Source organism: Pituophis catenifer, unplaced genomic scaffold (genome assembly GCF_029215685.1).
Source record: "Pituophis catenifer annectens isolate HBS135680 unplaced genomic scaffold, rPitCat1.0.hap2 SCAF_1, whole genome shotgun sequence".
Classification (NCBI taxonomy): domain Eukaryota; kingdom Metazoa; phylum Chordata; class Lepidosauria; order Squamata; family Colubridae; genus Pituophis; species Pituophis catenifer.
The window spans coordinates 166,903,392-166,924,248 of record NW_027256881.1 but is presented as its reverse complement, the minus strand read 5'-3'; the positions used below and the strand labels follow the sequence as shown (position 1 = coordinate 166,924,248).

General features: G+C 42.6%; 1 protein-coding gene across 1 annotated transcript in view; it reads right to left on the bottom strand.

Annotated features, from left to right (window-relative positions):
• Positions 1-3,871, bottom strand: part of TRPM8 (transient receptor potential cation channel subfamily M member 8) — a 380,221-nt gene extending 376,350 nt beyond the window's left edge. Inside the window, exons 1-2 of the mRNA XM_070933161.1 lie at positions 3,752-3,871; positions 2,730-2,803 (exon numbers count right to left, since the gene is read on the bottom strand). Of these exons, the coding sequence (XP_070789262.1) occupies positions 2,730-2,803; positions 3,752-3,841 (164 nt within the window). The 5' untranslated portion in view covers positions 3,842-3,871. The remainder of the gene's footprint in view (positions 1-2,729; positions 2,804-3,751) is intronic.
• Between the last annotated feature and the right edge of the window lie 16,986 nt (positions 3,872-20,857).

The following is a 20,857-nucleotide window of genomic DNA, read 5'->3' as shown; positions in this document are numbered from 1 at the left end:
ATGCTGCTCCTGCCACCGCCACCCCCTTGCCCCCAGCAAGAGTGGTTGTGCTGCCGCTTCTCCGGCAGCACCAGGAACAACTTCCGGGGCAGAGAGGGCGGGGGCAGGCTGTGGTGGCAGGCCGTTTTCGCTGGGTAACAGACAGGCTGCTCCTGGAGCAGGCAGGAGAAGGAGAAGCCACCAGCGGGGAGGCAAGTTGCCCCAGGAGGACTGGAGAAGAGTGCAGCTCCTCACTCATGGAGATCCACTGGTGGGAAAATCGTCACGGAAAGTGGTAAGAAATGCGCGAGCCAGGAAGCAGTCATCCTCCCTGGCAGGAGAGAGTTGCACGTTCACTCCAGCAAAGGTTTGTGCAACCCTCTCTGACCAGGGAGCATGACCGCTTCCTCATCAGCGCACCTTTTACCACGCCCACTTCCCAACCGGTAGATCTCCATGAGTGAGAAGCTGCGCTCTCCTCCGGTCCTCCTGGGGCGGCTCACCTCCCCGCTGGCAGCTTCTCCTTCTTGCTGCTCCAGGAGAAGCCTGAGACTCAGCTTTCCTTGACAAAGCGCTTCATCATTGCAGCGCAGGGAACACGCGCGGCGCCGGGGGATCCGTGCAGCTACTATCCCACCCCTCCTCAGCCTCGGCCACGCCGCGAGGCTCCAACTCAAGGAGGAGAAGACGGAGGAAGGGGGGGGGACTCCAAACGGCAGCTACCTGAAGCAAGCTGCAGGACTATTATGCAGGGTGGTTGGAGAAGTGGCAGAAATAGCAGCCAGGGCTGGGCTTTCAGCGGGTAAGCAACGCTGCCTCTGCCGTGGGGAACTTTGGAGAGGGTGGGGGCAGGCTGTGTGAGCAGCCTGTCTCTTAGCTGGCGAGAACGGCTACAGCCTGCCCCCAGCCTCTCTCTCCAAAGCGGGCTTCTGGCATGGCCCAGACCTCCGGGGGAAGGGATTGAAGCCCCAGTCTGCTGCTCCTTCCGTTGTATGAAAAGACCAATATACTGCTTGAATTATCCATTCCCTCCCTTCCCTCAATCCCGTTTCATGGCTTCCCAACTTCCTCATCCTCTGCTTTCTGCTGTTTTCTCCAAGCAGCCAAGAGAGAATGGGCTTGCAAGGCTGTCAGTCTCCCATGCCTGCGATGCCAGATCTCGCCTCCCGCCCGACCAAGAGACTCTGCTTTCCTTGGCAAAGCACTTCATTATTGCAGAGCAGGGGACACGGGCGGCACCAGAGGATCCGTGCCGCTACTATCCCACCTCTCCTCAGCCTCGGTCATGCCGCGAGGCTCCAACTCAAGGAGAAGATGGAGGAAGAGGGGGGCGGGGGAAGTCTAAACGGCGGCTACCTCAAGCTGCAGCGCTATTACGCAGGGCTCCGAGTGGTTGGAGAAGAGGCAGAAATAGCAGCCAGGGCTGCGCTTTCAGCGGGTAACCAACACTGCCTCTGCTGTGAGGAACTTTGGAGAGAGAGGCCGGGGGCAGGCTGTAGCCGTTCTCGCCAGCTAAGAGACAGGCTGCTTGCACAGCCTGCCCCCGCCCTCTCCAAAGTTCCTCACGGCAGATGCAGTGTTGCTTACCCACTGAAAGCCCAGCCCTGGCTGCTATTTCTGCCGCTTCTCCAACCGCCCTGCATAATAGCTCTGCAGCTTGCTTCAGGTAGCTGCCGTTTGGAGTCCCCCCCCCTTCTTCCGTCTTCTCCTCCTTGAGTTGGAGCCTCGCGGCGTGGCCAAGGCTGAGGAGGGGTGGGATAGTAATTGCACGGATCCCCCGGCGCCGCGCGTGTTCCCTGCGCTGCAATGATGAAGCGCTTTGCCAAGGAAAGCTGAGTCTCAGGCTTCTCCTGGAGCAGCAAGTAGAAGGAGAAGCTGCCAGCGGGGAGGTGAGCCGCCCCAGGAGGACCGGAGGAGAGCGCAGCTTTTCACTTATGGAGATCTACCGGTTGGGAAGTGATCTACCGGTTGGGAAGTGGTTAGGAAGATATAATCTTGGACTGGCATTTTCATCCATGAAATTTAATCAGTTCAAAGTGAAGGTTCATATTGAACCTTTTAAATCCCTCACTGAAAACAATTCACATTTGACTCAAAATACAATTAGGTTTTTTGAGGCCAGGAGTAAGAATAAATGAAAACTTGCAGAAGCAATAAAATGCAGAGTGTGCAAAGCAATGGAATTCAATCAAGGTGTTTGACTCAATGAGGACAAAGGCCTGAAGGATAGCAAATCTGCCTCAAGAAGCTCCTTTTGCCTTGATGTATACAGGTAGTCCACGACTTACAACAGTTCATTTAGTGACCAAAGTTACAATGGCACTGAAAAATGTGATTTATGCCGTTTTTTACAGTTATGATCTTTGCAGCATCCCCATAATCATATGATCAAAATTCAGATGCTTGGCAACTAGTTCATATTTATGACAGTTGCTGTGTCCCAAGGTCACGTGATCCCCTTCTGCAAACTTCTGACAAGCACAGTCAATGGGGAAGCCAGATTATCAACTGGGTTACTAGTTTATCCACTGGAGTGATTCACTTAACAACTGTGGCAAGAAAGGTCGTAAAATGGGACAAAACTCACTTAACAAATGTTTTGCTTAACAGAAATTTTGGGCTCAATTGTGGTTGTAAGTCAAGGACTACCTGTACTTGGTGATTCTGTATTCCATTTCAAAGAAGAGAAGTTTCAGTGCCACTTCTCTGAAATTCTATAATATCTATATGACATATAAATATTTACTTACTTGGACTTGGCATCTTTAGTGAAAAACACACACTCTCTCTTCTTAAAGTTCTCTTGAACAAAGTGTGTCAAATCCTTTGGAAGTAAGATTTAAAAGCCTTAGTAAAACCCAGGTGTACACAAGTAAAAAATAATTAGTAGTTTAATAATCTTCCTTTAGAAGTATACATTATGCTAAGCAATTAATAAAAATTATTTTTTTACTTTTAAAAAGCATTCAACAATCATGGTATATGATTGCATAACAAGTCTCAATGTATTAAAATGTTGTATATTCTCCTCTACCCCCACTCCCATTCTGTTCAGTCTTGTCTGCTTTTTGGAGATTGCCTGGACAAGTCCCTGTACTTTTCTTGGCAATGTTTTTTGGAAGTGGTGGACTACTGCCTCCTTCCTAGAGCTGAGAGAAATGACTAGCCCAAGATAATCTAGTTGGCTTTGTGTCTAAGGCAAGACTACAAATCACAGCATCCTGGTTTCTGGATGTCTTAACCAACTACACCAAATAGGTTCTCCAATTTATTTAAACTTAGTGGATGACCATTTTTAAACTAATATTGTATAAATTGAATTGAGAGGACCAGTTTATTTGCTGTGTTTTTCCTTACTTCGGCAAAACCCATCATTTTTCTTTCTTCCCTTTCTTGGACTGCTTAGAGAACTAGTATACTATAGTGTTCATCTAATAATGTCAAAGCAGTAGACAGTCCCATTTTTAATTATAGGAAGATATTTTACTGCAGCATTCTAAGAGTTTAAAGTTCCAAATATTGCTTTGATTTGGATTTCTCTTTTGTTCATTTACTTTCAATTTTATTAATTGATAAAAATAAACTATTAACACTTCTATTTCTGAAACCATTCTTAATTTACAGCATTTTTGCACAACTATTTAAAACATTTGTACTGTATATACAGTATATATTTTCTGTCCACATAATAATTACATTTAACATTGGCCAATGTGTCTGAAGGGATTTTATGAATATTATTTGTATAGAACTAGTTTTATTGATCACTTACACTTTCACCGTATGATAGATCTATGCTCCGAGAGATACTGGAATAAAGACTTCTTGAGCTCTCCAGGATACCATTGTTTCTGCCTTTCATGATGTCTGTGAAATCCAGAGTAATGATACCTCTTAAGAAGAAAAGTAGATTTATACTTCTTACTACCGTGTTTCCCTGAAAATAAGACCCAGTCATATTTTCTTTGGGCTCCGAAATAAGCACTAGGGTTTATTTTCAGGGGATGTCTCATATTTTTTGAGCGCCACCACCATGTGGTGGGAGGATTGGAGCTGCCCCACGCACCCCACACCGGCTTACCTCAGGGCCACCGCAGCCAGGCCATCCACACCTCAACATATGCCTCACCTCACAGCGGCAGCCCACTTCTTCTGGCACCTGTGTAGCACCAGAGTAGGAGAACAAGTGATGTGCTGGTGCCGTAGCCACGAGGTGACGCAGTTGTTGGGGCGTGGATGGCCTGGCTGCAGGGGCCTTGAGGTAAGCTAGTGCAGGGCATGTGGGGCAGCTCCATGCCCCCTGCCTCATCTTGTGGCCATAGCATCGGCACATAGCTTGGCCTCCTGCTCCAGTGTCACACTGGTGCTGGAAGAAGAAGTGGCTGCCATGTGGGCTCCTGATATCACAAAAGCATATCAATTGTTCAGTTGAAAGTTTTATAATATTAAATATGGACTTGAGGGTGACTTCTGTTTCATGTTCATCCATTACCAATAGAGTATCTCTTTTTTTCTCAATATCTCTGATACACATCCAAAACAAGTCTGAAATCTCTTATTTAATATCGTTCTGCACCATGTTTACAATCTACTTACTAGTGTAGATGGATGCTATCAATATGAATTCTCCACTTATGCTTGATCTATCATAATTATGTGCTGACTTGCACACGTGTTCCACATCTGTGGCATAGCAACAACCTGTACTTCGCTAGCAACCATTTCCAATACAGCAGCAATTTTAAAACCTTAACACATCTGGAAAAATTACTCTATGGAACAAATATCACTTGCAGCGAAGTTAATATTTCATTTACTATAAATGTGAAAGGATTTCTAACCAGTATTTCCATAACAACAGTAGATTTTTTTTCTTAGAAAAACTGAAGCAGGAAAGAGATACATTTTCTGTCCCAGCATTTTATAAGTTATAGATTTAGTAGCTATTTCTATAGTTGGGTAATATATTAGAGTTTTTGGAATACTTGAAAGTGGTTGCACTGTCTCCAGTTTTTGACTAATATAAAATCATTCACTGCATATATTTCACTTCTATCATTGGAGTTTTACAGACTTGCACCTTTAGGGTAATAAAACTACTTTATAGTTACATGTAACCCATTTAAATCCAATGAACAGTTTCTCATTTTAAGAAGTGTTCTGCTGGTTTCTGGCAAAATCTAATCTTAATTGGCTAGCCTTTGTTAAAAAGCCAACAAACATAGCCAGAACAGTTTTTGAAAACTATTTCTTAAACAATAAATAAATTTTAACTGGATTTTAACACACAGCACACCTAAGACAAGCCTGTATGTTCCTGAAAGAACAAAATATATTTGTATAGACATTTCAACAGAACAACTGCATTTCAAAAGATGGAGAAATATTTTTACAGCAAATCCATATTACAGTGCTTTAGAGTATATCAAAACTCATCCTATTTGTACATGAAAAGGAGATTGTCATTGATACTTCAACTAACTTAAAACATTATAGTAATGCAGATCATGCTGTAGTAGTAAAGATCAGCATGTTCAGTCCTGCATCATATCTTTAACTCAAAGGTGATTTAATAACAACTTAATTGTTTATTATATATTTTATACAATTAGAGTACTTTATCCATCCTAGGTCAGGCCATGAGCTAGTAATGAGTTTGCACATTTTCTCTGTATAAATGCATCCATTTAAGAGAACATCCAGAATTAAAAACTGAATTTTCATCCCTACAGGATTTTAATTTTAATAAGGTAAATTGTTTCCAAATGTATTTATAAAAACCATCCCATTAAATGAGAAGGTCATTTAATATTAACAAGTGAATCATTTTTGATAGTAAAGATCCAAGTAGATTATATATAAAAAACAATTTGTTGAATTTATGCATCATTAGTCAATCTTGACAGAACAACTCATATTTAGGAAGGAAAATGTATGCTTCCATCATTTATCTGAAAGCTAATCTCCTGACATAGTTTTCAGAAAAACAACCCACACATTATTACTGGCTCTTCCCTGATAGTATTATTGGCTGTGCTGGTTGCTTAATGAAAAATACAGCCTGAACACAGCAAAAAAAAAAAAAAAAAAAATGACATGGATATTACTTTTGCTAAACTGGCCATGAATATTCACATTCAAAATATTGAAAATTAAAACGTTCATTTATATGTTTATTTACAGTTCTGTATTAGTGGCTTTATCAGACTTCTTTTTTTCTTCAATATTTAATTGCATGTTTACTAAATAAAGTACATAATATTCCAATTCAGGTTTAGGTAGTTATTGTTTTTCCTCCCTGCAGAATATGTTGGAATATTATTCATTGTATCATTTTTCTAATAACAAGGCATAAAATAATTTATTCCTTCAAATGTTAAAAAGGCTTATTGCATTAGTTTTGGTTTTAATCGCTCTGTGATAACAGAAGGAATACTGTAATCCAGACATTATTTAAACATTGCTTTATCCTTATTATCTAGATTTATTTTAAAATTAACTATATAAAGCCATAGAAAAAGCCTATAATTTTTATCTAGAAGTTCTACTAAAAATGTTCATACAAGAGGCTATTAAAGATTATTATGCAGGATTTAAACAAAACTAATACTGACACAACCAAAAATACTGGTTAATCTTGATAAAGCCCAAGGAAGAAAAAAACACCATCTAACGTACCTTAGTTACTAGACTACAGTCCTATGCTACCCAGTGTTTGCCTTGGAAAAGTAATGTCTGCAACAGAGGAGTTTTGAGATGCCTCTCATCTTCAAGCTCCTCCTTTAGAGCTGTCTCATTAGCAGGGAGAGAAGCTGAAGAAGGTGAGTAAAAAACAAAAAAATGCAACTGAGTTGTATGAGGCAGTTGAATGTATTGGCAGTTGAATGTTTATAGTGTTGAAAGGAATGAAAAATCGTTATTTAAGTTGCTATGTAGAAAGATTGCTGTGATTTAATTTAAAGTAAAACAGCATAAAATATAATAAACATTTATTTATTTGAAAATATTACACATCTTACATATATAAATTATATATGGTGGCAATTCTTTCGACAAATCCTTAAGAAGCGATCCACAAATACTTTATAAAAATCTATATAGTACGTTGAGCTGTTATTTATATCAAAGCTTCATGCTGTTTTGATTTGCATTTTGAGTTTTTATTTTGAGTTTTTTCCTGCTATAACATTGATTATCTGAAATGTAAAGCTTAACTACAACATGTAGATTTTGTGGGAAATATATTGATCCCAAATACATTTTATCCCAGAAAAGCTGCTATTTCTAATCACAAATCAATGAACAGAGAAGGCACTCTACAGCTAATCTACATAAATGGTATATTGAATACTGACATGATATCTCCCACAATCAGGTCAGTGTTTTTCATTTATAGCCTATCAATGCTAATTAATATGGCTATTATTTCTATTCAAAATGCATTGTTTTCTCCCAGTAATTGATGGTCTTTGAATTTTTCTCAAAATATTTCCCGAATTAAGCTTATCATAATTGCATATTATTTTTATCATGGAAATTTCATTTTATTAGACAATGCAGCAATATTAGTAATTCTACTAGTACTACTGCATAATAACACTTGGAAAATCTGGAGACCTATTCATTTTCTTATACTATATGGCTCTCCAGATTCTGGAGTAACCTGAAAGATACTGATAAAGCCTCTATTTCTTTAAAAAAAAAAACCACATCAATCCACACATTGAATAACTCTGTCATGGTCAAGGTCTTTGTGATAGTACAGTAACATTCATTTCCTTAAACCTAAGTCTTCACCAAATAGTGTATGAAATGAACAGCAGGGATTTTTAGAGGACAAGGGAAGTTGAAGAATGGGAGACCTTGTGATGATTGGCAGTGCATAAACATCTTCAAATGTTTCTTTATAGCTGTAAATTTATAGTATAACTAATTATTATAATTTAAAAACATAAAATATATTTCAACATAGAGGAGAAGAAGGTGACCAAACTGATCCATTTGCTCAACAGTCTGCTGTTGTGACAAATATTCTTGTCCAAATCTCCACCTGGTACTTTATCATTAAACCAGATTGAGCAGGCTGAAAATGCCTTTGCACTCATTAAATTGACAGAGCAAATGGGAGATCAGAGGGAAGATCAAGGGAGTCAACAACAAAATACTAAATGAGAAACAGGAGATAGGATGAGAATACAACAGAGATGCCAGTAGTTGCTGATCAAAATCTCAGCTCTCAGATGTAGATCAATGCATTATAATATGGGAAATAAATGGGAAGAATAGAAATTATAGAACCACAGAACTGGTAAAATTTTATAGGGATTCTATTTAATCCAGTTTTTCTAACACAGGGTTAGAAACATCTGTTGTTTAAAACCTGGAATCTCTGATTGGATAGGTATGATACACAAATTGTTTGGATAGTATCCAAATTTATTTTCGAAATTTTTTCATTTTATTTTATGATAATAGTTTCCATAAAGACCATTTCCAACAACTTTGAATACTTTTGGTGTTTCGAAGGCCTCAAAGTCATCAGAGGCAAACAGTGTATGGCCACTTCTTGTTTTCATGGTTTCTGCTTTTGTGAATTTGCCTAATAGCAAAAAAATTATAACTGAAAAATCTATAATTTTCATGGGCATGAAGAGCAACAAAACATTTGATTTGCCCAATGTGCACATTCCAAACTGAGATTTCAGGACTTCTGGCTTGGTGTTGTGCGAGATGGTCAGAGATAGCTGGGCTTTGTGAATCCCAGCCAATTCTTCTCCAATAGTAGGCCCTAAGGGGCCAAAGTCACCCTGGAGGGGTGACGAAGAAAGGAGGGATTCCTTGTCAATTACAGGAGAGCAGCGGCTCTCCCGCTAGATCCGAGGCATCCGACAGAGAAAGAGACAGCCATTATGGCTGGAATGAAGCTGGGGCAACTGAAGAAGAAATGAGCTGGAGCGGTGTGTGAACAGAGGACTGGAACTGGGTGAGGTGATTTTCAGCTTCTTTATTAGAGATTCACCCTAAATAAAAGAATTTTTGAAAGATTTCAAAGTGCAGAAAGCAGTGAATTGATACATGGAGACAAATTATAGACCCAAAAGAGAAATGAAATTTTAATGGAAGAATATGAAGCTTCAAAATATAGAAAGACTGAACTGGAATTTGTGGTGCTGTGAAAAATGATTTTAATTTACTGGAAATATTGTTTGACTGCTGGAAGAAATTATATAACAAAAAATGGTGACAGGGGGACCCTGCAACTTTTGTTACCAAACCAGTAGAGATGAAGATGGGGGCCCATGAAGAAACCATCAGTTGCATACTGGCAACAGACATGGACAGACCCATAGTACTGGGTTTAGCATGGTTACTAAAGTGGAATTCCTCCATAAATTGGAGGAGATGAATCCTAAAAATCAGGCAGGGACTGATTGAGTAAGGTATCAGCCCTGGAGGCCATCTTTAACTTTGGATCTTCAGGACATGCTGTGGGAAATGGAAGGGGGGGTTGGATGGAGACAGGGTGTATAGCCATAACAACATTCTTTTCCCTGGGAGTCTCTGGCCTGCACCTGGAGAAGCGTAACTGGGAAACAACTCCAGTTGGGATGGTACCTGATTGGTAATGGACATGTTGGTGCAGGGGAAGGGACTTTGACTTTACTTTGGATGGGGAAAACCTGGGGCCTTTCAGATTCGGGTTTCAACTCGCAAAGCATCCCTGGCCTGCTTTCGAGTTGCCATAGGCAAGGGGGATGGAAAAATGAACTTTGCAGCGGCAGCGAGGGAGCACTTCAGTCAAAACAAAAGCACATTCCAGCCATCTCTCTGTCATGGCCATCTCTGTGGTTACCCACAGTGGCCAGAGGGGAGTGATCTCTACAACCCGTGAAGTTGCTTCGTTGGAGAATGTGACTGATGACACATCTTGGGGGAAGGGGGGGGAAACAGGATCAGAGCCAGGATGTAAATTACCTGAGGTTAGAGTCTCAGTAGTTCTGTGCAAGACGCAATCAAAACTCAGCAAACGCAGTTTGCCCTCCAGAAATAGCCCGACATCGGTGAGCTCTCGGGCGTAGTCGTTATGCAGATCCGCCACCCAATCAGCAGCCTCCCCTGTCAGAGTCGTTGTAATGGCCACCACCATAGACCATTGGGTGGGATACAAACAGCCATATAGGTCGATATAGCTAAGTACCTGACTTAGAAAGAGAGCCACTCGATCAGGATTACCATCAAACGTGGTCTGTAAGGGGGGTGGTCCCCATACTGTTTGGGAGCCCCACACCCCCAGCTGGCCCCCCGGTCCTGGAGGTGCCTGGCCTGACATACCCGTGTCCCTGGATCTGGCAAACTGTCCCGCAACTGAGCAAAGCGGGCCAGGTACTGGCCCCATAGTTGTCGATCCAACAGGTTGGGGTGTTGGGTGGTGTGTGGCAGGCGGCCGAGAACCACCACCTAGGGAAGGGCCCACCCGCAACTTGGGGCTGGCTAACCGAAACCGGGTCTCTTGTCCAGTAGAGGTCGGGTGCCAGCTGGTGTTAGATTCAGTCCCCGTCAACCACGGTTGCCAGGACTGGGCATCACAAAAGCTGGTCTCCCCAAACTGCTCCCGAAGTACGTCTATGGTGGATTGGCCCAGTCCTGTGGAGTAGCTCCACTCCCCGTTGTCGTCGTCGACCCAACGCCTCTCTCTCCATCGATAAAATCGTTCACTATATGGAGGCGACGTTGGGTCTTTGCGGACATTTGCCAGAGCAGCCAAAGCAGGGCTTTGCTACCACTCCCCCGAGCCTGCCTGGCTGCCCACACCCCTCGCCAGCCCAGCATCCCTAGTCTCCTCACCCTGACTGCGGCTTCGTCCTCGTTCCTTTGGCCGAACCAAAGGCTGAGGCTCAACCGGGGTTTCTTCCGCATCAGGGGGTGGCCCTTCCTCCTCCAGGGCCAGTAAAGCAGCGGCTGTATCCACGCCCTCCGCCATCCATAGTCAGGAAAAGGGGGAGCACCGATTTCCTTTCAGTAGTTCTGTGCAAGACGCAATCAAAACTCGGCAAACGCAGTTCAGCTCTTTGCAAAATGCTGGTTTATTCACGTCGGCTTCCAGACACACGCTGCGATTCGCAAAAATGAACGAAATCGACACTATGGATCCCTGACAGTGGGCGTTTAAATAGCCCACCTGTTCATTACCTCCATTTCCTCCTTAATACCACGCCCTCCCTCATCAGTGTATCAGGCACTGGTGTGTTCTGGAGCGTTCTTCCGCAGCAACTTTCAGGACCGGCAGCAACATTCAGGAAATGCCCTACACCCATCGCACATGCCACCTCCACCCCACACCCCGCACATGACCGCCTGCACCCAGTGCCGCCACCACCCCGTGTGTATGTATTCTTCTGTATATTCTTTGCTGCTGTCATCACGTGGCAGCGTTGTTGTCAAGTGTGCTGCGAGGCTCGACATAGAGTTGGCTTCACTTGGAACATGCTGACATGAAGCTTCTAATAAATAACTGGATTTCTTTTGAAACTTGGCTTGAGGCTTATGATTTAATTAGGGCATCGGTCAGAACCCTGACAGCAAGCCAACTCTCTCAAAACTAATCAAAATGACCCCAGGGCTCTCCAGTCGCTCCCTGACTCCTGGGGTGCATGGAGAGAAACTCAGGCTACCATGGCAGAGGGCGAACTATCCGAAGAGAGCCTGCTCCAGGTGACCCAGAAAGAGGCAGAACTTGCCTCGACCCAGGGACTTCCAGAACCCAGCAACCCAATTGAAACCGGAGTGCAGCTGACTATCAAAGCCAAGATGCTTGCCCCAGCAACCGGAACAAAAAGGGATGAGTATTGGTGGAAAAAAATCCCTAAAGCAGCTGAGGTTGAATTCCCCCACCATAGCACCCCACCCTAGCCCCTGAGCGAGCTAGGAAGAGTGGAATTGATGTGGGGCTGGGCACAGGCCAGGCTCCCAAAAACCCTGATGGAACCCTTGGGGAGATCCATAGAGCAGTTAAGGGAGGAATTTGACCAAGCCACCCTTCGTGATGAGGGACCATCGCACCACCCGAAAGAGAGGGGGGTTATAGCTGAGCCCTGTGAAGTGAGGAGATGCAGATGGGAATGCAGCCCCCCATTTCCACCCACCAGAAGGAGAATGAGTTTGAGGCTGCAGCCAGTGCCTCCCCCACACAACAGGCAAGCCACCCAAGGCATGTGGCCCCTCCCCTCTCTTTGAACTAGAGCTGAGGGAGACTGCCAACCACACCAAGCACAGGCATACAGGAGCCAAAATGAGGAGGGAGGAGTAGCACTGAACGAGCCGCCCCAATTCAGGGGGAAATTCAATGGGGACTCAAATGAGCTGGCTCTATTCCTTGACTTGGCTGAGGTCCACCTAGAGTGCTACAGACACCTCTACCCATCCCACAGAGCCATGGTGAATACCATTGCCAAGGGGCTAGAGGGAACTGGGGCCCAAGGGGATGTAGAGGCCATCATAGATACCAGCTGCACAAGGTGCCTAATCAGCCTCCCAATTGTCCAACAGCTAGGGATAAGCACAAAACCCCTGGTACACCCCATATGCTTTGAGCAGGTCAATGGGACACTAATAAGTGGAGCCCCAGCCACTTTAGTCATGAAGCTCATTAGACTGGAAATGGGATGCCACCGGGTGCTCATACGTTTCATAATAGCCCCAAACATGATTAAATTGATCATATTAGGTCTCACTTGGCTGGACAAATGGGGCCCAACCATCACATGGGAGGATGGCTACCGATAGCTAAAAATAGGCATTGGCCCACAGTCACCAGTTCCTCTGAATAAATGCCAACTGGCAATGACTCCCAGCAGCCCAAGCTGGCTGGAAAGCACTGCAGCCACCACAGATGGGCTCCCTGGCTGTCCCTAGGCACCCAAGGAATACTGGGTTTTGACAGACGCCTTGAGCGAGTGCAAGTGCAACTTCCTCCCCCCTCGCTGCCATATCGACTGTGCAATTGAATTCGTACCGGGAGCCAAGTTGCCAAAACCCAAGATGTATTCCATGACCCCCTAAGGAACTGACCGAATTATGAAAATACATAGATGCTAATTTAGCTAGGGGTTTCATTCAGCCCGCCAAATCCAAAGTGGTGATCCCAGTACTGTTCGAAGAGAAAAAGGACTTTGTGTGGATTTCAATGGAATTAATGTCATTTGCGTGGAGAACACTTACCCTTAATGAAAGATATGTTAAGCCATTTAGTGAAGGGCAAGGTTTTCACCAAGCTAGACCTAAGAGAAGCATATTACTGGGTATGGATCAAAGAAGGGGATGAATGGAAGACTGCCTTCAATTGCCCACTGGGCAGCTTCCAGTTTAAGATCCTGCCATTCGGGCTCCAGGGGTCTCTGTTTATCTGAATGACATTCTCATATTTAGTGAGACACCGGAAGAACACATTAAGTTGCTGTGGCAGGTACTGAAAAAACTCCTAGCAGCGAAGTTCTATGCGAAACTATCTAAGTGCGAGTTCCATAAGACTTCCCTAGACTATCTGGGCTACCGAGTGTCATTTGAGGGGATCAAGATGGATCCAGGAAAAGTGAAAGCAGTGCTGGACTGGCAACCCCCATGCACTCGCAAGCAACTCAAGAGCCTGGGGTTTGCAAACTTCTACAGGCAATTCATTTCAGCTTTTGCAGAAGCCCTGCCCCTGATGGAACTACTGAAAACAGGGCCCCTCGCTACAAACCACATCCCACCCAACCGCTGGTCTGGTCACTAGATTGCCAAAAAGCATTCAAGAAATTAAAAAGACTCTTCGCCAAGGAGCCAATTCTTCAGCACCCTGACTCTGAATGACAGTTCATTGTCCAAACCGACGCCAGCGATGTAGCTGTAGCAGTGGTGCTCTTGCAAAAGAACCCACAGGGTCAACTCTTGCTCTGTGGTTACATGTTGAAAAAACTCACTGACACTGAAAGACAGTGGGCAATATGGGAAAAGGAGGCTTATGCAATCTGCTGGGCTCTCCTTTCCTAGAGGCACTTCTTAGAGGAGAGTAGTGTGCCTTTCAAGGTCTGGACTGATCACAAAAACCTCTAGGCCCTAAACCCCCCCCCCCCCCAAAGCTTTTCCCCAAACAAATCCGCTGAGTGCAATATTTTAAAAGGTTCAACTTTGAGCTAAAATACATCCCAGAAGGGAAGAATTTGTTAGCAGATGCATTGTCTAGAAAGCCACAATTCAATAGTCGGAGGGAGGAAGTCATCCATGTGATCATTCCCCCCTCTCAACAAGCAGGGCAAGTCACCACCAGGGGTCAAACCAAATGCCAAAATGACCGCAGGGTGGAGCAAATGACAGCCGCTCTAAAGGCTGCACTTCCAGCCGACCAGTGGTTTAATGAAAACTGGGATATCTTGACCCGAGAAAGGGTCTAGCTTGGAAAGGGGCCAAACTATATGTCCCTACCAGCTTGAGATTGCAAGTCTTGCAGCGCAGCCACTACTCCTGGCTGGCCAGTCACTTTGACTTCCTAAAAACCCTCCACTTAGCCCAGAGGCAATTCTGGTGCCCCAAAATGAAAGCCGATGTTGAGGACTATGTAAAAAGTTGTGCTACAACTATGAAGATGAGGCCAGGAAAGCCTCCTGGACTTCTCCAACAAGTGGCTGACTCCAGCCAGCCCTGGGAGACGATCACTATGGATTTTATAGTCAAGCTCCCAGAGAGCAGAGGAAATATGGTCATTTGGACTGTTGTTGACTTGTTCTTTAAACAAACCCACTTCACCACCTGCTCAGGGCTACCTCTGGCCAGGAAAGTGGCTAAAATGTTCATCAAGCAGATTTACCGACTGCACGGTAATCTCAGATAGAGGCATTCAGTTCACCATTAAATTTGGGAGGGAATTCCTGAAATCCATCAGGTCAACTCAAGGACTTAGCTCGGCTTTTCATCCAAGCACAAATGGGGCCGCGAAACATATGAATGCCATGGTAGAGCAGTAGATAAAATGCTATGTCCACAAGAGAACTGGGCAGATCTGCTGCCTTTCATGGAAGTGGCTTACAACAATACAGTGCATAGCAGTACTGGACTGACCCCCTTCCAAGTCACTAGCAGCATGGAATTTGTTCCCATGCCCGAGTTGTCATGGGAGCTGTCCTCATCCATGACTCTAGCCGACTGGATGGAGTCGCTCACGCGCGGTTGGGAGAACACCAAGAAAGCACTAGTGGAGACAGCAGAAGCATACAAAAAACAAACAGATAAATGTCAATCTCTTCAACCCCCCTTTCACATGGGATATCTCATTTATCTGTCCACCAAATACATTAAACTGAAATTGCCCAGCAAAAAACTAGGACCTAAGTTTTTAGGGCCATTTTCCATAGTGAAAATAATTAATCCAGTAACATTTCAACTTAATCTCCTGCGCCTATTAGGGAAAGTGCATCCAGTCTTCCACAGCAGTTACTGAAACCTGCTGTTAGTTCAAGACTGAGACTGCCATCCAGCGCCTAAACCGATGGTAGTGCAAGGGGAAACCCATTATGAGATTAAGAAAATTTTGGATTCTAAATTGCATAGGGGTCCCTTGCAGTATTTAATCAATTGGAAAGGATACCCTTTGTCTGAAGCTACCTGGGTTAAGAGCTGGGATGTGAAAGCAGATAGGTTGATAAAACAATTCCATGATAAATTCCCTAATAAGCCAAAGGGTCCTCCTGGGGGGTGGGGGATGAGGTGGTTAGGGATAACTCAACTAACCTCCTACACTTATCTCATTTCAGGACATGCTCATCGCCTGAGGGGGACAGCCTGTCAGCCCTGGAGGCCATCTTTAACTTTGGAGCTTCAGGGCTGCCACATTTGGTGGATGGGCATGCTTTGGGAAATAGGAGGAGGGTTGGATGGAGACAGGGTGAGATATATAGACATAACAACATTCTTTTCCCTGGGAATCAAGGACAGATTCAGGTTTTCCCAGATGTGCCAAAATGACATCTCTAATAAAAAGGAAAGTTGACCTTGCAGTGCCATATGCTGCTCAATAAGGAAGTTAAAGGAGAAAATGCTGTAGCAGCACATGAACAAAGGTGGATACTCAAATTCCTAAGAATATTGGGACTTACAGGAGGTTTTCAGTAAGAGACTCAAGCATGCTTTCCTCTCATTGCCCCACAGACTGTTTTATAGAAATTGTACTGGGAAGACTTCTGGTTGACGTTGCGGCTATTTCAGACACAAAGGAAAGGGTTGTTCTGCCCCAGCTATGGACCACAAAGAACGCAGCACACACAAAGTCCGTACAAACCTTAGTTTACTAATTAAGGACTACTAATGAGCTTTCTTAGTAGTTGTTCAAACACAAGTACAGTTTAAATCAGTCTTTTCTGAACAAGGGCTGTTAATTTAACTTCATTAACAGCTGACAAGAGTCCAAGGAATAATAACTCAATTCTGAGGCACAGTCTTTCAGATAACCATAAGCTTACTGTGGTTGGCAGAATGCCCAGAAGCAATTTGCAGGAAAAATGACAAGAGAGAAGCAAGAGCCGATCAGACATTTCTGGAGTCAATACGCAAAGGAATATGAACGAAGTTGTTTCCTGCAAATTGCATCAGTCATCGTTATTCCTTAAATAGGCTAGGGGAGTGGCCATTTAGCCCCAAGCCTTACTCTTGAGGAGACCTCCTCCTGAGGAGCCATTCCTGCCTTTTGGCAGCTCTGCACGCTCATGCATTGAGAAGAGGCTCCTCCTCTTCTTCCTCTTCACTTATGGGAGCTTCTGGAGGTTCTGAAGGCCCTGGCTGAATCCCTACTTCTGACACCAAATCTTCTCCAGCCTCCTCATTGTCTGACTCAAGTGCCAGCTGCACAGGTTGCTGGCGAATCACCACATCAGCCTCCTCACTGTCGGAATCAGCTACCAGCTGCACAGGCCACTAGCAGGCCACAACATGGATTTTCATGTTCCCTGTGTTGAGTTCTTCCAGTTTGTGGGCTCTGGAGGGGGGGGGGCAAAGCAAACGGGAGCACCCTGTGAGTCCAGGGAGAGTCACAGCTCTCTTGTCTGGCCCGGGGGCTTTTTTCCCTCTCAGCTATGGCAAGAAGAAGCAGCCTAAAGATGGCTGCTACAAAGCTGGGACAACTGATGAATAACAGCTAAGATTGGTGCAGGAGAGAAGAAGGTGAGCTGAGGTGGAACTGGGGAGAGGATTTTTCTTTGTTTTAAATTACCCCAAGAAACCATTCAGAACTATTTGCCCAAAACTATGTATTTAAGGAGTGCCTAGGCCTTTTGGGATGTGCTGAAGAAATACCTAACCAGGACTTCCAGTTTGGCATTGCGGCGAGACAGTAGGGGAAATAGCGGGCTCTGATGAGCACCACGAAAACCCCGGCTGCCGAACCGCCGCCGATGGATCTTTGGACCGGAACCATCCTGCAGGGATGGGGGGAAAAGGAGGGGTGCCTCAGATGACCAAGAGGAACAGGCAAGTTCCTTGGAGGTCAGAGGAAACCCTCTGTGAGTCGGCGGCGGGGGGGGGGGGCGGCAGCCATGGTGGCTGCCACAAAGCTGGGACAACCGGGTTAAGAGATGTGCAGGAGGAGAGTGGATTGAAATGGAGCATTTTGAAGCCGGGTGAGTGACAACCAACCCAGGCTTGCAACAACACTTGGAGCAATATTATTAACTATAAGACCCCTTGCCTTAAAACAGTGGCTGAACAACAAAGGGGCTATGGAAAGTTTAAAATGTAATTTTAAAGAGACAAAGACCCAACAAACAACTAACTCTAGAACAGAACTAACGGAATTAAATATCGAGACATGGTGAAAAGACTGGATATTTTAAAACTGGAATTGGATTTTTTAAAAAAAGATGATGAAGAAGAAGATTTGATACTTTTAAAATCAAAGGAAGAAGAGTAATTAAGCTGGACTGTTATATAATTGCAATAAAATGGGTACTTGCACGATTAATGGAAAATGTGGATTGTGGAGGGACACCTTCTGGTCTAAAAAGGAACATTGTAACGTCTTTGTTATGGAAAATTTTGAACTTTACAGATAATAGTCATGGGATTTTGTGGAGGAGGTTTTTTTCCCCATCTGCAGGCAGCTTGATCTTGGTGAAAAGAAAAGGAAACTACAATGGAACTCCTATAATTGGAATAATAACAATTTAAAAAACTGGCATAGGAACAAAAGAAGGATTTAGCATAGGCTCAAGAGAAGGGAACTTGATGTATCTTATCTGGATTAAAAATAAGAAAAAGACTTAATATGACATATGGAGGACAAAATTTGAAGACTTTGAAAATGGAAGGAAATATATGCAAACAGGTGAGAAAGTGAAGAAATGAGGTAGACATGGCTGAAAAAAGAAAAAAGATTAAAACAATGTGATTAAAAATGAAATAATGTATAGGTGGTAGTAATAATAAAAAGGAGGTTCTTATAAGATAATTATGAATGTATAAGAATATGAGAAGAATATGACATAGATATATAAAATTGAAATATTGATGGAAATTAGAATATAAGAGAAATTAAGCATGTTAAAAGAGATTTTTAAATATATACAAAGATAAGTTTTAAGCAAGAACCATGTCTCAATGTTAAATTGTCAAAAAGGATAATGATAAATATGATTAACTGAAATAAGCAATGTATAGATGGATGGAAATAACAAAAAAGAGGAGGATGCTGGGATTAACAACAAAGTTAACTATGATTATGCTGTGATTAACAGCCAAAAAATAAAAAAGAATATGCTGTGTTTAACAGCCAAAAAAAATAAAATGCTATGCTGTGGTTAAGAGCCAAAATATAAAAACGATTATGCTGTATTTAACAGCCAAAAAACAAAAATGATTATGCTGTGTTTAACAGGCAAAAAATAAAAATGATTATGTTGGGCAGGACAACAAAACAAAGAGGATTTTGCTGGGAGTAACAGCAAAAATGAAATGATTATGTTGGGTTTAACAACAAAGACAAAGACAAAGGTGTTAGGTTTAATAGTAAAAATAAAATGACTATGCTGGGATTAACAAACAAAAATAAAAATTATTATGCTGGATAGGATAGCAAAAATAGGGAGGAGTATGTTGAGACTAAAAGTAAAAATGAAATGTATAAGTTGGATTTAACAATAGAAATAAAGAATTTACAGCCAAAAATAAAAATGATTATGTTGGGAACAGTAAAAGAAGATTTGGAACTAAAAGATATTTGGAGAATACATAACCCAAAAGATTTGGACTTTACTTTCTTTTCAGACAGACATAGTTCCTTCTCTAGGATTGATTTTATTTTATTATCATCTGATTTACTTGTAAAAACAAAAAAAAAAACCACAAAGATTTTTCCAAGGACTCTAACTGACCACAGCCCAGTATGGATAGAAATTGAAATGGGAAAGATTGAGAGAAGATCATGGAGAGTAAATGAAAATTTGTTTAGATATGAAAAGAATGTAAATGAACTCAAAAAGCAAATGAAAGAATTTTTTGAAATGAATTTGAATAAGGGTACCCCTATTGAAATTGTGTGGGATGCGAGCAAGGCATATATGAGAGGGGTACTCATTTATATGAATTTTAAACATAAATTAAACCGACAAAAGAAAAGACTTGAAATGGAAGCAGAGATAAAGAAAAAAGAACAGTTACTTATAAAAAATCCAACAAATGAAAGAATACGAGGAGCTATAAAACTTTTGAAAGATCAATTTCATATGCTTATGGCAGAACAAACAGCAATTAACTTACAATTTGCAAAACATAATACATTTTGCAACGCTAATATGTAGATAGCTGGCTTACACATTGAGGAAGTGTCAGAGCACACGGGTTATTGGCAGCATTGAGAGTGGAGGGAAGGAAATTTTTCAACAAAAACTAATCAAAGAAGCTTTCTTAGATTACTATATCAAATTATATGCTAAAGATGATATAAAGACTGGACTTATAGATAAATATTTAGAAGAAAGAAGAGTTATGAAAATTTCTAGCGATCAAAAGAAAAGAATGAGCCAACTAATAACAGCTGAGGAGATTATTGCCGCAATTAAACAATTGAAAACAGCTAAAGCACCAGGGACGGATGGCTTAACTGCAGTGTATTATAAAACTCTACAAGCAGAAATGTTTGAACACCTTAAAGATTTATTTTGTAGTATACAACAAGGTGATAAAATACCTCCTTCATGGAAAGCAGCTTATATTTCATTGATACCGAAAGAGCAAGCAGGTCCTAAAAAACCTGAGAATTTTAGACCAATATCTCTTTTGAATAATGACTACAAAATTTTTGCAAAAGTATTAGCCAACAGGTTAATGCCAGTTATTCAAGAGGTGATTCATCATGACCAAGCAGGATTTATAGAAGGCAGATACATGAAGGATAATGTAAGGCAAATAATAGACTTATTGGAGTATCTTGAGAAGAATAAACAGATATCTGCAGTGCTGGTGTTTTTGGATACGGAGAAGGCCTTTGATAGAGTGGATTGGAACTTTCTATTAAAGACTTTAAGAAAAATGGACTTTGGGGATCAGTTTATACAGGCGGTTTCAGCAATTTATCAACAACAAACTGCACAAATTATTATTACTGGAAGCCTGACTACAAATTTTAGTATTGAAAAAGGAACAAGACAAGGTTGTCCGCTATCCCCATTGTTATTTATTTTAACATTAGAAGTCTCGTTGAATACAATACGGGACTCAAACTCTTTACATGGCATAGCTATTAGGCAAGAAGATTATAGGACTAGGGCATTTGCAGATGATCTGGTTGTTACCCTAACACAGCCGATGGAATCAATAATTCAGATGAAAGACATTATAAAAGAATATGGCATGGTGTCAG